The 12,802-nt window shown below is 37.7% G+C and overlaps 2 protein-coding genes across 2 annotated transcripts in view; both read left to right on the top strand.

Moving 5' to 3' along the window:
• The first annotated feature begins 240 nt into the window (after positions 1-240).
• vps26a (VPS26, retromer complex component A) lies at positions 241-6,276 on the top strand. Its single transcript, XM_004067243.4, has 9 exons — positions 241-368; positions 1,413-1,562; positions 2,593-2,668; positions 3,008-3,164; positions 3,826-3,990; positions 4,098-4,204; positions 4,387-4,488; positions 4,576-4,685; positions 4,983-6,276. The coding sequence occupies exons 1-9, from the start codon at positions 366-368 to the stop codon at positions 5,097-5,099; spliced, it is 987 nt and encodes a 328-aa protein (XP_004067291.1). The 5' UTR covers positions 241-365; the 3' UTR covers positions 5,100-6,276.
• Positions 6,277-7,049: 773 nt separating this feature from the next.
• The window catches only part of supv3l1 (Suv3 like RNA helicase), an 8,484-nt gene continuing 2,731 nt past the window's right edge, over positions 7,050-12,802 (top strand). The window contains exons 1-13 of the mRNA XM_004067360.4: positions 7,050-7,439; positions 7,602-7,679; positions 7,944-8,051; positions 8,143-8,257; positions 8,361-8,529; positions 9,101-9,212; positions 9,813-9,890; positions 10,005-10,096; positions 10,206-10,386; positions 11,595-11,688; positions 11,933-12,052; positions 12,129-12,228; positions 12,310-12,390. Of these exons, the coding sequence (XP_004067408.1) occupies positions 7,169-7,439; positions 7,602-7,679; positions 7,944-8,051; positions 8,143-8,257; positions 8,361-8,529; positions 9,101-9,212; positions 9,813-9,890; positions 10,005-10,096; positions 10,206-10,386; positions 11,595-11,688; positions 11,933-12,052; positions 12,129-12,228; positions 12,310-12,390 (1,599 nt within the window). The 5' untranslated portion in view covers positions 7,050-7,168. The remainder of the gene's footprint in view (positions 7,440-7,601; positions 7,680-7,943; positions 8,052-8,142; positions 8,258-8,360; positions 8,530-9,100; positions 9,213-9,812; positions 9,891-10,004; positions 10,097-10,205; positions 10,387-11,594; positions 11,689-11,932; positions 12,053-12,128; positions 12,229-12,309; positions 12,391-12,802) is intronic.

A 12,802-nucleotide genomic window follows, 5' to 3' on the forward strand; every position in this document is an offset into this window, starting at 1 on the left:
CTAGAGTGAAAGCTATTATTAATGTTACATGTCCAGAACAATTGTCATTTTCCACTAGAAAGAGCTGTTGTACAACAACCAAAAACAATTAAATTTCTAAAACGACTTTTTAATAAACACTTTTTTTCATTTTAAAAACTGCAACTATTAATGTTATACAGTTTGATTTTTATTCATCTGGATGGATGTGAAGATGGTCTAAAACTGGTCCTTTACACGTTAAAAGTAAGAGACACATCCACAAAACACGTGACTGTTTTATGGGTCACATGACCTGATGACTTGTTAGCTCCACCTCCTCCCTACAGACAGACTGGCTACTCGATGAGAGGCTAGCTGTTAGCTTCAACTGTCAAGACGGCGAGATGGTGAGTGTAAAAAACAATAATACACATACTTGTATTTCTTATTTACCGCGCTGTTTATGAACCTCACTTGACTTCAAACTCAGTACTATTAACATTCTAGGTTTACGCCTCCCAGCAGCTTTTTTTTACTTAAAAACATTGCAGAAAGAATGTAGCTAGTGGGGCTGGGCTTATAACATCGGTCGGTGCCAGGCCGTTTTTCTCAGATGTGTTGGCTTGTTTAGCGACCAAGTCGGTCTGTTAGAGGCTAACATCAAACTATGAGTACATAGTTTTTGCTGATTTGACTCAAAGCTTGTGAATAACCCGCGAATGTAGGATTTCTTTGTAATTCAGCCGCTCTGACTGACTGACTGACAGAGCTAACGGTTCTAGTTGGCCCTTTGGAATGTGAAGTTGCACTGTTATATACAGCCCAAATTCCAGCAGCAGCTCTTTAAACTCCGTCTATAAATCACTAAACATCTATAGTTGACTGATTTCAAGGTTGTCAGAGATGTTGGGGAATGTTCTTAACACTTTCGTTCGTATATAATGGAAGGAGCTGAACTAATAGGATTTCTCATTCAATAAATCATGTTTCTAAATTGTTTTATTGAACTTTAGATTAAAGTTGTTTTACAAGCAACAAGTATGTAATTATAAAAATGCAATAAATAAATCGATTTAAGACTAGACACAGAGCACAGAATCCATATTGTTGTCACTTCCCCTTGTTTACCAATATAAATGCGGTCATGTGAGTGAAAAGACATGTCAGCTTTTACTGCAGAATGACTCTGTTGAAACACTTATGCTGAAGTTTTTTTTAAATCTCTCTGTAAACCTAAATAAAGAAATTGTTTTATCCAATACTGTGGGGCTTCTATTAAAGTTTCAACTTGTTCAATTTTGCATGATAAAACCCTGACTAAAAGCCCTACTCCATTCTTTTAGCACATGAAAAGTGCTGCTTACCTTTAGTGCAGATAGATCTTTAAATTTTCACAGCCTTATATGGTCAGTGATGTAATGTTGTGGTTGTCTGAATGTTTGTGCTTTCAGAGTTTCCTCGGAGGTTTGTTTGGTCCCGTTTGTGAGATAGATGTCTTATTGAACGATGCAGAAAACCGAAAAACAGCTGAACTAAAGACAGAAGATGGAAAAGTCGAGAAACACTATCTATTCTACGATGGAGAGTCTGTCTCTGGCAAGGTAAATCATTTCTAAACGACTGTAAAAAGATAATAAAAATCCTACATACTGATTATTGAATTAAAAGTTAGTTTAGCTAAAATACTCCCTGATAAAAAGATGGCTTTTTTCTTTATCAGTAAAAGTTTTTGAATTCTCTCAAGGTTTCTGTTCAAAAGCGTTTTTCTTTGTGCCCCTTGCCTTTTTAACAGACTAACATGAACAACAAAGTTTTTTTTTAAAGAAACAAATGCTTACAACTCCTTTTATTAAACATAATTATGAAAAATTGGATTTATACTTTGTGTAGGTAAAAGTTTCTAATATTTTTGCATTTGTTTTTCAACATGTGGGTTGTATTGTATTAGGGCTGCACGATATGAGGAAAACTCGCGGTATGCGATATTGGTGATTAATATTGCGATAACGATATAATTTGCGGTATATAAACAAATATCAAACCAACCAAAAACATCATTTCCATTTCACTGCAACAGTTTAAAAGTTATACTCCAAATGACCATTGTCGACATAGGAGGCAAACATCAAACATAAAAGGGCTCATCTGATTGATCAACAGCGTAAACGGGTCCTTCCGATTGGTTAAATGCATGAAGGGATTTATTTCATTTGTTCAATATTTCAAGCTGCCGTGAGTTTGTTTTAGCACATTTAACCCTTGTGCTATCTTAGATGACCCCACCCTTGCATTGACGTGTTCTCCCTACCATAACAAAGGTGGATAAAGGTGGAAAGATTTCATGTAATCCATGAACACCAGTGAAGATCACAAATCATTGAAGAAAAAAGGTTCAGAGCTCTGTCTAGTGGGTCCAAATGACCCCACTCCCAATGTTAAAGTGCCTAGGATAGCACAAGGGTTAAGGTAACCATTTATTGCGATTTTCACCGTCTTTTGCGGTATGCATATTGCACAGCTTGATGTCGCGATAACGATAAATTTGCGGTATATTGTGCAGGCCTATATTGTATCCTTAATTCCTGTCTGCTAGATGGGGGAATGTTCTTTTAAATTAGGTTTTTCCATCAGGTGAATCTGAATGTGAAGCAGGGAGGAAAGCGGCTTGAACATCAGGGCATCCGTATCGAGTTTGTTGGACAAATAGGTGAGCAAAAAAAGTGCATTTTTCACTGTGTGCTATCACTATTGTTAGATTTTGCAATGAATAAGTATGTAATTGTTGATTTTTAAAGGGGGAAAATGATTTTTATGTTCAGTTGGTTAGCATTCCCAAATGCCTGAAAGATTTAGGAGGGCAGGAGTTGGTCATGTGCTGTCATTGTATAGCTAAGCCCTTCTCCAACCTTATTTGTTGTAGAAACTGGCGAGACCATTGTGCTTAAGGTTAAACAAAAATCTATTATACAACTAAATTACAAGCAACTGATTTGAATTTCCCACCATGTTTCATTTGATGAAGTTAAATCCTTTTTCCGTGTTTCAGAGTTGTTCTCCGATAAGAGCAACACCCATGAGTTTGTGGATTTGGTGAAAGAGTTGGCTCTACCTGGAGAACTCACCCAGAACAGAAGCTATGACTTTGAGTTCATGCAGGTGGAGAAGCCGTATGAGTCCTACACAGGAGTCAACGTCAGACTACGGTACAGCAATAATCATTACAGCACCACAGCTTAACAAACTCTACATGGGAGTTTTTCTTTTCTACTTTTGCTCCAGTAGAGGGAGATGTTTACAAATTTTTCCATTTAGGGACAAAGCAGTCATGTGAACTGCACTACAAATTTACTCCGTACTGTTTTTCCTCTTTTTTTTTGTATTTACAATCTGCAACAGGGAGGGTGGAAAGCTGAATTAGCTGGTCAAACTTATTTTCAGGGTTTGCCAAAACACAAGACTGTCCATCCCTGGTCCTGGAGATCTTCCATTTTTCCCTCTTCTCCAGCTCTCCCTGCACGTCTTGCTTCTTGTTACCTGGATCAGGTGTGTTCAGTCAGTCAGAAGGTGGTAACACCTGAGTCAGCTAATCAGCAGCAAGGCAGGAAGGGAGAGCTGGAAAACAGGATCTCCAGGACCAGGGATGGGGAACTCTGACTTAAACACTCAGTAAAGTTCCAGTTAAATGATTTAGACTGAATGTAAAATATTCAAACTGAGCAGTATGTACCTTTACATTTAGTTTAATTAGTAATAGGTTTGCAATTGCTTCCTCTTTGTGATCTGTTGAGGTTTTGTCTTGCAGGTGTTTTGAAATATTCTGGTGGTATAATGGTCTGCATGGATTCACGTTTGGTACTCTTGCAGATATTTCCTCCGGGTGACAATAGTTCGCCGCTTGTCCGACTTAGTGAAAGAATACGAGTTAATCGTCCACCAGCTGGCCACTTACCCAGACGTTAACAACTCAATCAAGATGGAGGTTGGCATAGAAGACTGTCTGCACATTGAGTTTGAATACAATAAATCCAAGTAAGATATATATTTATGACTTTATCTTGAATCATAAATGATCACATAAAAAAATCATTGAAATCATTTTGGCCTTCTTTTGAGGTTCTATTTTCTTTTTCTTTAAGGTACCACTTGAAGGATGTAATCGTTGGGAAGATTTATTTTCTGTTGGTCAGAATCAAGATCCAACACATGGAACTGCAGCTCATCAAGAAGGAGATCACAGGCATTGGTAAGAATGCTCAGTAAAATGAAAGAACTTCATCCTTTTTTTTTTTTTTTTTTGGCAGTTCGCTATCTGTTGTGTAAATAAGCTTTGTACACATAAAAGCATGGACATTCCTGCAAATGTTTTGCTTCACTTTATCCAGTTTTGTTCTTCTAACTTTTTATATTTGCTGTCTGAACATAAAGGTCCCAGCACAACTACGGAGACCGAGACGGTTGCAAAGTATGAGATTATGGATGGAGCTCCGGTAAAAGGAGAATCGATTCCAATCAGGCTGTTCCTGGCAGGTAAGAATGTTTCTTCTCCCTCAACTCACTAATACTTCAAATACAAAATCAAGACGATGGCTCATGATAGTCTCTGGTTTGTCACAGGATATGATCTGACACCAACCATGAGGGATGTCAATAAGAAGTTCTCTGTACGCTACTTCCTCAATCTGGTTCTGGTTGATGAAGAGGACAGGAGATACTTCAAACAACAGGTAAATCCTTGTGACTAAAGACAAAATCACTTTATGTCACAGTGACATTTTATTTTAGCCAGGTACTTTTTTTTTAAATGTATTTAATGCAAACAGTATTTTATGTGAAAAATTTATAAAACATAACTGAAGTTAACTTTTCCAAGTTTCAATTAGAAATGGATTTCAGTTTTTAGTGTAAACGATCTCCTGACACAACAAAAAAACAGTTTTTTGTGTTGTTTGCCTTCTTTCATTGTTGTATTTGCGAGTGGGCTAAATACCCTCTATTGTACTCTTTTTCTACCTTGTGTTCAGGAGATTGTTTTGTGGAGAAAAGCTCCAGAGAAGCTAAGGAAAAGAAACTTCCATCAGCGCTATGAGTCACCTGAACCACGAAACCAAACGGTTACGGCAGAGCAGCCAGAGATGTGAGGAGCTGAGGAATGTGAACTAAGAAATAGACGAATCGCAGATCTCCACTGCTGAATGGCCAGAAGTGTGAGAGCTTCCCAGTGTCTCCATGGACTGAGAAATGTCTGTAAACATGATTATACATATGCCTTTCTTTCAAACACCCCTCCTTCCCCCTCAACTCCACACAGGTTCAACTTCGGCTACCTAGTGTCACACTTCCTCTGGACTGAAACACCTGCATACACATGGACACAAGTAAACAATAAAACTCTGCTAAATGCTGAACACTTTGGCAAACTTAATATAACACAAGCAATGAAGAGTTAGAGGTCAAATTTGATCATCAGACTAAAACTGTCAAGCTCAAACCAATGAAGCCATAATCCCTGTTTTCTGAATGCTATTTGAGAGGTGCTGAGGTGAAGTCATGGCTACAAACTGCTGCTTGATCCTATCTTTTCATTTTTTTTTTCCTCTTCTCTGAATTTCCAAAAGGTTCCCTAACACTCTACCTTATGTCCTGCTGGATATTTTTCAAGATGTGAGGAATTTGTTACAATCAAGGATGTGAGAGGCCAAACTTAAAGTTGACTCACATTCCCTTTATTTATTCACAGCGCCTGTCTTCAACCTGTCACTCAGTTAAAACCGCGTATTTAAGTTTATTATTTTACATGCTGTACCGTTCAAAAACATTGACTGCCTGCTTTATTTCAGGGAATGACGATTGAAAGTGTACAAAAGATGTGCAACAACTTTGTAGTTTTCATGCAATGCTTCAAATGTGATCAAAAGACTGTAAATTCAGAAATCTTCTCAGCTTCCTCATTTTTATCATTTGATGGGAGCTTTTTTTGAGGCAAATAGTTTGATATATTTAAATGATAAATGGTTAATTACTTAGACTTCAAGCACTAGGAGGAATGCGCTTCTCACATGCTGTAAAACCCAACAATGTTCCACTGTGATGCTTAGACCTGCAGTTAAGGTCCTGCTTTAAAGACACTGTTTTCAGTCCGGTGTAATTTTTTAGGCTACAGCTCTGATTCAGGGCCAATTTGCACTTTGCTTTCCATCGCTTGTTTCTGTATGAAGGATAATGGATGCTCCAAAACAACCATCACTCAAGGAAAACTTCACCTTGGATATCTCCTGAGTTGGCAATAAAAATAATTATACTGTTGTGTAAGTATCACTACATATTATATTTTTGCTTCAAATGTAAATGTTTACTTTTTTTTTTGTATGTGGGTGGTGGCCACATGTTGCATTTGATTTGATTAATTGAATGCTGATTAAACCTTCTCTCTTTTTCTTTTCTTACCAAGTTGGTTTGGATCTTGTGTGGGTTTGTTTTTATTTGGGAGAAGCATAATTTATTCGTCAACTTTGTTTTTCTGCCTGTCACATGCACATTTATTTTAGGAGTTGTTTGATTTTCTTTCAAATAAAAAACAAAGGTGAAGAAGAACCAAAGCGAATATTGTCTTTTTTTCCCCCTTTAATGCAAATAAGTGAATGGCATGTTATGTGTAAAGTCTACACCAAACGTAAATCAGTTAGATGAATGTTTAAAAGAAATTGTAGAAAAAGTACATTTTTCTCATTGGTTTATTGTATATTTTTAGAGAGCCAATAGACGAAGCTCACGGACATGATTTACTGTATTTCGGTAAGAGGAGAGCTTATTCAAAAAAATTCCAATCAAATTAAGCTATTGCAACATCTTTAGAACTGATCATGGACCTGATCTATTCTTGAGGTGACCTTATTTATGCCTGTGTATAAAACTTAGTTCGCTGTACAACAAAAATAAATAAAGATGTATTTGTCTAAGAATTGTTTGAACAGATTTTATAAATCGGAAAAGTAAGGGAACGTAAGTTTTATTTACGTTAAAATTTGTTTTTTCCCAATAACTTTTAGTTCAGGCATATATGAAGACAGACCGGTCCTTTCCCACGTTGTTTAATCAGGAAGAGATGTACGTTGACCGTCCTCTGCTGGGGCTTGTGGTGTGTTCTACATCATGTAACATGACAATCTGCTATGAAAAGTGAACACGCGTAATTTAAAATATTGTGGAGATGTCGGTAAACCGATGTGTCCACGTTTTGTCCCGCCTTCAACGCCACATTAAAGCACAGACGACTCGCATCACAGCAAGTACTAGTAGTTGTCATGTGGGATTCCGGCAACATCAGCAAGCTACTTCTGTGGTTTGCTGCAGAGAAGTTTCTTCCAACAGCTCAACCCCCAAACCTCCGGATACGTCGCTGTTTGTACCCCTCTCCTTAAGCACCGAGGCCCCTGCTGAGGGGAGTGTGGGGGCAGAGCTGACCCAGACGCTCGATAAAAGTGCGAAAACTTTGCTCAACAGTGGAATTGTTTATTAATGCTTCTGATCTGTCTTTGGTTGTCCACCTACGCTCTTTATTTAAATACAGTGATGTCTATAGATGTATTGCTCGTCAAAAACAGCGCTTGTAATTTTGCATTTTGGTGATATTTATCACTCAGATGAATTGCTGAAGATTTTGAACCGTTTCTACAAAAGAAAGGAGATGCAGAAGCTGGCAGCAGATCAGGGTTTGGATGGTGAGGAAATGAAACTAAATCATCTTCTGACACACTTTCTACACAGTTTACTAATTCAAAATGTTTCTTTATTTTTTTAACATTTTGTTTCTCTGTAGACACTCATTCTTGAGCATTTTAAAAAATACTTTGATAGATGATGTAATTTGCATTTCCCAATGAAGCTCAGTGTTTTAAGTGTTTTATTGCATGTTACAGAAAGATGCAAGCTTCCACCTTCTCTAACTCACTGTTCACCTCGTCTGAATGTGTTTGTGACTAAAGCTCGCCTATTCCACCAAGCCTTCATCAGCTTCAGAAAGCATGTCCTTGAAATGCCATCCCTTTCTGCCGATCTCCACATCATCCTCAGTGACATCTGTTTTGGAGCAGGTGAGTGGTGTTGTTCTTGAAGCTGGGTTTTTGTAAATTTACTTAAAAAATGTTGTTCTATTGATGACATTATCTTCTTTCCCCCCTTAAGGTCATATTGATGACATATACCCCTATTTCATGCGTCATGCCAAACAGATCTTTCCAATGCTGGACTGTATGGATGACCTCAGAAAGATCTCAGACCTCAGAGTACCGGCCAACTGGTAGGATTTAGAGAAATCCCACCATATACAGCACACATCAATAAGTAGTTAGCATTGTGGTTGGCTCTATTGACATCAAACTATATTTTTGTGTTCGTTGTAGGTATCCCGAGGCTCGAGCCATCCAGAGGAAGGTGATCTTTCACGCTGGCCCTACAAACAGTGGGAAGACCTATCATGCCATCCAGCGCTACCTGGCTGCTAAATCTGGAGTCTACTGTGGGCCGCTGAAACTGCTGGCCCATGAGATCTTTGAGAAGAGTAACAATGCTGTATGTTGCTTGTTTTGGCTACCCTTCCCATTGTTTTAGAAAAAATTAACACATAAAATTCAGTTTTACATATAAACAAAAATAGGTTAGAAATCCCAATAGATGGTGAATCTGCATTGTTAAACCAACGGCATAAAGTAATTGAATAGCGGAGCTGGAAACTTAATGTGTTGGGAGCATTGTTATATCTTTATTCTTCTTTTTTTGAAGGAGATATCCACATGGATGCCATGTAATGTTTAGAATTTGCGTCATGCATTAGCTCTTCTGCAATTTATTGAAGTTGTAAATTGCGGTGGGACATGCCCATAAAACTATGAACACAAAACTAGGTTATTTCTAAACAAACAGAACACACCTTTCGATCAAATACACAACTTTTTAACTCCACTATATGATTTACAATAGTTAATAGGTTATTGCTGTGTATTGTGCAGTTTTAAATGCTGGTCAGACTTACATGAATGATCTTAAAAAGTTGCCTTTAATGGGATACTTTTTCTACATTTGTGATTTTGCCTTTATTTTATTTTTCTGTGTAAGTTTATTAATGGGTTTGTGATGCTTCCAGGGTGTTCCTTGTGACCTGGTTACTGGAGAGGAGAGAACCTTTATGGACATGGACGGCCGAGCTGCTGGACACGTTGCGTGCACCATTGAGATGTGCAGTGTCACCACACCTTGTGAGTTTTCCTGTGGTCTTATAAAAATAGGAACATATCATGGAACACACTTGTCATCTTATCAGGTCTAGTAATAAAGATTGAAGTCAAAATAAATATTTTACTCAAACAAAAACTTTTTTTTGTTTGTTGTTTTACTATCATAAACTATTACTATTACTGCCCTTAAGTTATTGTTTTCAATCTAAATGTACTTTACCTCCTAAACTGCACAACATTTTTAATTTGGGTGTCATTTTTGGTATATATTTATATATTTTTTTGCTTTGTGAACATTGCTTTTGTAATATGTGGCCACACTAGTTGAGAGGTTAATTGTAATAATAGAGGTTGAAGTTATTTTATTCAAACCAATAGTTTCTATCTCTCTGTAGCTTCTTTTTATTGTATTGCCTTTTAAATAGAACTGCTTACGTTAAGTTTTCACAAATATCAAAAAGACACTGAATTAATAGAATTAACCTCTTCTTATTCTAATAAATCAATGTAGACTACTGGAGATTCAGAACCATTCGCATTTCTTTTCAGATGGTTTGTCATTTTTAATGTTGGAGGTTGAAAATGAGGCATTTGTGGAAACTTGTGCTTTTGATTCTGCAGATGAAGTGGCTGTAATTGATGAAATTCAAATGATCAGAGATCCTTCCAGGGGCTGGGCATGGACCAGAGCGCTGCTGGGTTTGTAACGTTCATCAAAACGTTCAGAGATCCTGTCACATATTTACATTTGATTCATGAATTCAACTTTTTGTTTCATGAAACGTTTCACTTTTTCTTTGTGTGTTTGTGTAGGTCTGTGTGCAGATGAGATCCATGTGTGTGGGGAACCTGCAGCTGTGGACTTCATCAGAGAGTTGATGTACACCACAGGAGAGGAGGTGGAGGTGAGGCTGCTGCTCAGCTGAATGATGAGTTGAGCCCTCTCCCTCTGGAGCAATGCTGCCCCCCCCCCCCCCCCCCCCCCCTTTATAACCACGTCTCCTCTCTCTGCAGGTCCACACCTACCAGCGCCTAACTCCATTCTCAATCTTGAATCATGCTGTGGAATCATTAGATAACCTGAGACCAGGAGATTGCATTGTGTGCTTCAGTAAAAATGACATCTACTCTATAAGCAGACAGATTGAAGCCAAAGGACTCGAATGTGCCGTCATTTATGGTAGTCTACCTCCAGGTGAGTGTTTGCAAACGCTGAGATGAATTTTGAATTATATTGTTATTTCAAACCTAGAAGCACATAAAGTCAATGTTCATAGATTTATAACCTATCATTGATATTCAGCTTGAAGAGCTTCGGAAAGATTTTTACATTGTTTTTCAAACTAATAATAAGACCATCAGTCTGGACTTTAAAACAGCCATGAGGTTTATTGAAACACGTTTTCAATTCATGCAGCTCTGGAAAAGCTTCAGAAGCTTTCATAACATCATTACTCGTGTCAATAAAAAAGTCATAAAGAATAGCTAATTTTACATGGAAAGCCCTTTCAGATATGCTATAAGGGTTAAGAGACAGAAGTACTCTGCAACTTTAAAGTCTTTAAAACCCGAAAGACCATTGTTTGTAAAGTAAACTTACTTGTAACATTCAAGTATATTTATCTAGTACTTTACAAACAAGTGCTCTTTCCACATTGAGTTTTAAAATTTCCAAACTGAAAAAAACCTCTTTCTGAGTTTGCCAAGTACATTAAAATAGTAGTGCAGAGATGTACAGATCCAGCTTCATTTGGGTGATATTCTTCCAATCCCCTGTGAACCAATGAAGTATTACAATTTATGCAGTAATTTCGCCAAAAGCTGTGGAGAATCTCACTAAGATTTCGACAGTTACCACATCAATAACAGCTGGAAAGAAGAAAGCACTGTCATTCACCGTCAGAACCTCCCATCCAAGGCCATTTTTCAGGCGTCTCTCGCCATGAATCCAGCAACATAATGACTATGACCTTTCTATGTAAGGATAATGGCTGATGTCAAGGATGCTTGCAACCTCGGTGACATATCGACCAATCACAGATGTGCTTATGAAGGCCACCTACGCCAAAATGGCTGCATCCACGAAGTAAACAAAAGCGAATATTTCTCAAAGTCTGCGACTATTTCACTCACAGGCGGTGAATTTGTGCCGGCTACTTTTAGGGCCACTGAACCTAGTTTTAAAATTGTAATAACTTTTTTCCAATGTTCACATATTAAAGTTTTTGTTGACACAACATGTCAAACAGATCATTGTTGTCATGTGTTCATTAATTCTGTAGCATGTTTTCCTAACATCAGTCAGATATGATCCATGTCAGCAAATACAATTCTGGACAAACACACATTATTAATAAAAACAATTTAAAAAAAGTATTTATTTTGTTTATTTTTTATTTTTAGGCACTAAATTGTCCCAGGCCAAGAAGTTCAATGACCCTGATGACCCCTGTAACATCCTGGTTGCTACAGATGCTATTGGGATGGGCCTCAACCTGTGAGTGTTTCTACCAAAACATTTGACCTCCAATGAATTTTATGCTTTTCCATTTTAGCAGAAGTTTGCTTGTGATTCTTATTTTTGATTCGTTCATTGCTACACAAGAGCACTTACCGGTAGTTACAAATGTGAGGAACATTGTAGTGTGGAACTTTAGGAAGATTGATATTGAAGTAGCTGCTAAGTGGAAGATTATTAAGAAAATCATTTTTCATCCACATTGTCCCCTCCCACCTTCCAGGAGCATAAAGCGGATCATCTTTAACTCTCTGGTGAAGCCTAATGTCAATGAAAAAGGGGAGAAACAGATGGAGACCATCAGCACATCCCAAGCTCTTCAGATCGCTGGCCGAGCAGGACGGTCAGTCTGCTGCTTTTTCAGATGCAGATGATCCTCTTCGGTTTTTGTTTTATGATGCCACTTTTTGCTGCTGCAGGTTTTCCTCCAAGTTTAAAGAGGGTGAGGTTACAACCATGCACAGAGACGACCTGCCCGTCCTGAAGGAAATCCTCAGCCACGCCGTGGATCCTATTGAGGTCATTCCTATGGACATGTGCATTATTGCAACGTCCAGTAGTATTTAAATCATTGAAGTGACGTATTTGTCCTCCTTTCAGACTGCAGGTCTGCATCCAACTGCAGAACAGATCGAGATGTTTGCCTATCATCTGCCAGATGCCACACTTTCTAACCTCATTGTGAGTCAAATGTTACTTAAATATACAATATATGACAAAAGTTATGCTACTTCATATCTTTTTTTTCAAACTCTTTTTAAGAAAATAAAACTACATTTACGAAAAACATTTGAAAATCCTGTAAGGCAGACAATAAAACTAATGTCAAAAATGTTAGGTGTGCACTATTTTGCAAAATGATCTGCCTTATAAAACATTCCAGGAAGAGAATGACGTATTCATATGAAGAAGTAGGCATTAAAATTTTAAAAACATGAGCAAACCATTTTAAAGTATTGATTTTTGGTGGATCAACCAGGCTGCACTTTCAGCTATTGATTTTTTTTTTTAACGTGTCACGGTTGGTTTCAGCACCATGAGATATTTAACCATAAAATAGAAACCAACATTTTAAAGCTTCTTCTTTGAAACT

Source organism: Oryzias latipes, chromosome 3 (genome assembly GCF_002234675.1).
Source record: "Oryzias latipes chromosome 3, ASM223467v1".
In the NCBI taxonomy this organism is placed as follows: Eukaryota; Metazoa; Chordata; class Actinopteri; order Beloniformes; family Adrianichthyidae; genus Oryzias; species Oryzias latipes.

Excerpts from the sequence above, each read along its gene's own strand:
- vps26a (XM_004067243.4), top strand. Across the intron at positions 4,205-4,386 it reads GAAGGAGATCACAGGCATTG|GTCCCAGCACAACTACGGAG; the intron begins GTAAGAATGCTC and ends CTGAACATAAAG. Across the intron at positions 4,686-4,982 it reads GGAGATACTTCAAACAACAG|GAGATTGTTTTGTGGAGAAA; the intron begins GTAAATCCTTGT and ends CCTTGTGTTCAG.